This window comes from Sardina pilchardus, chromosome 18 (genome assembly GCF_963854185.1).
Source record: "Sardina pilchardus chromosome 18, fSarPil1.1, whole genome shotgun sequence".
NCBI classification, from domain to species: domain Eukaryota; kingdom Metazoa; phylum Chordata; class Actinopteri; order Clupeiformes; family Clupeidae; genus Sardina; species Sardina pilchardus.
In genome coordinates this window covers 580760-583259 of record NC_085011.1, presented here as the reverse complement: position 1 = coordinate 583259, position 2500 = coordinate 580760, and the positions used below count along the sequence as shown (strand labels likewise).

The following is a 2500-nucleotide window of genomic DNA, read 5'->3' as shown; positions in this document are numbered from 1 at the left end:
CATAGGGTTACATAGGGGTTCAAATACTTCCTTTCCCCTAGCATTTAGGAAGAACATTTATTTATTTACGATACATTCTTCAATCACAAAGCAAATTGGTGTACTTAGCGGTTTTATTTTTACTCACTTTTTTAATTAATACATTAAGATCAATTGTCAAATTATGATTTTATATTCCTCTTTTTAGGCAACTTTAGCATGGTATCAAATACATGTTCTCCTCACTGTATATATATCTTTAGAATTCTTTATAAAGAATATGTATATTCCTTATATTCCTTTGTGTTTCAAATAAAGACAAGCTTTTTCTATGCCTTATTGTTAAAAAAAATCATTCACATTATATGAAAGGAGAGCGATAAAAGGTGACCTTTTGGCATTAAAGGCAATGCAATGAAAAATAATTTTCAGGGTTCCGGCATAAAACATTGATTATGAGGGAAACACCTGCTGGAACCTGAATTATTCAGTCACAATCTGCTTGTCTCACGCAGGGGCCAAACACACACACACACACACACACACACACACACACACACACAATCTGTGTTTTCATACTATGGAGGACGCTAGTGCTAGCTGGGAGACCAGCTGTAGGGTGAGAGGGTAACCGTGTAACCGTGGTAACCATGGACGTGCATGCGTAGATTTACATATGGCCGAAAACGTCAAACGTCACATATTTGTACAAATGTGTATGATTATAATTTGCAAGTTTCCAAACATAATGAATAAATCATTACATCTTTGTGCAAATACCAATTTACAAATCACACATTTTGACTTTGCACTTGCATATAAAAATAATATTGAGACATGTCTCTCTCCATATGTGTGTGTGTGTGTGCTCACCATGATGACTCCCTCTGGGTAGATACTCTCGGTGACGACGTCTCTGTTGTGTGTGATGTATTCCACCATCTCGTTGAGGCCGGCGCGTTTGACCTCCTTGAACTTGAGGTCGCTGAGCGGGTCGCTCACGAAGTCAAAGAGCACGCAGCACTGACGCAGCTTCTGCACAAACAACTCCTCCCGCTCAACAGGGGGAGCATCTAGGAGAGGGACACACACACACACACACACACACACACACACACACACACACACACACACACACACACACACATTGAGATGAGTCTCCTTCAACTCCTCCCGCTCAACAGGGGGCGCATCTAGGAGAGGGACACACACACACACACACACACACACACACACACACACACACACACACACACACACGCACGCACGCACGCACACACACGCACACGCACACACTAGGGATGTTAACCGGTGACTGTTTGACCGATGGTTGACCGTATCCACGTTAGCCGATCAAAGTTGTCGCTAGTCAGTTAAAAAAAAAAAAAAAACGATCTCTAAATTAGGCTATTATTATAGACAGTGGACTAAACGCTACTACAGCTAGCCATCTCATTCCAAGGTCTTTTTTGCGTGAAGTTAACAAATTATCCCTCACACTCAATTTGTAATAACTCGCCTGCTTGTAGGCTACTTAATAAACCAATAAAAACATTCGCACGCATGCCTTGGCCGGTGCGTCTTTTGCAATCTGGAGGTGCCCGTTTTATCCATTGGTTTTTATCGTGTTGCAGCAACTTTCCGCATAAGATGGGCTTAGATTTGGAAACACATTACATCTACATTTCAGGAAGGGTCAGGAAGGGTCAGCAATGGCAACAGATAAGGTAATGATGATCATATTTCTTTATTATTGTTAGTAGGCCTACTTCCTCAAACTATAGCGGCGTCTCCTCGGAGCTGTCATTTTCTTAAGTGAGCCGCGGCAATTTCAGTTTCAAATGAGCTTCTAACGCTAGACAAACGCCTTTATTTGCAACGCGATCACCTTGTACCCAAACCATTTCGAAACGAAGGAGCCATTTGTCCTCCACTTATTTACAAGCTCCTTGGTTTGCGGGACTCATGATTCGCGCTCTAGGGGATTTTAAAAACAGTGACGTGAGTGAAAGGACGGCGCCGGGGCTGTGTGTGAGCGGGGGACAGAGAGATGCGACAGAGTTGCAAAACTGCGTGGCTGTTATTTCAAATAGCATAGAATATTTTAAACGAATCGGTTAACCGGTTTCAACCGGCTAATGAGGCTCGGTGGTCGGTCAAGAAAATTAGTAGTTTTCGCCATCCCTAGCACACACACACACACACATTGAGATGAGTCTCCTAACTCATCTCAATGACTCCTAACAGAACTGGGGAACGTCACACCCACTAACCTGACTACTCTAAACCACCACACAAACCCATACACACTGAAAAAGAAAAATAGATTACATATTGGAATCAAATCACCAAAACCCAACACGAACTTGAATCCTATTTGGCCCTTAACCATGAAGATAAATGAGCTTCTCTCCATACACTAAAAGGAAAAAAAACTAAAAACTTTCAAAATCCTTGCCAACATCCAGACTCAGTGAGCACAGTCACTGGACCTGTTCCCAAAGTGTGTGTGTGTGTGTGT

General features: G+C 42.2%; 1 protein-coding gene across 3 annotated transcripts in view; it reads right to left on the bottom strand.

The window, feature by feature from the left end:
* The window catches only part of ppp2r5d (protein phosphatase 2, regulatory subunit B', delta), a 40271-nt gene that overhangs the window by 15176 nt on the left and 22595 nt on the right, over positions 1-2500 (bottom strand). For all 3 annotated transcript variants that reach the window (XM_062518947.1, XM_062518948.1, XM_062518949.1), the window contains one exon: positions 853-1052. In XM_062518947.1, the coding sequence (XP_062374931.1) occupies positions 853-1052 (200 nt within the window). The remainder of the gene's footprint in view (positions 1-852; positions 1053-2500) is intronic.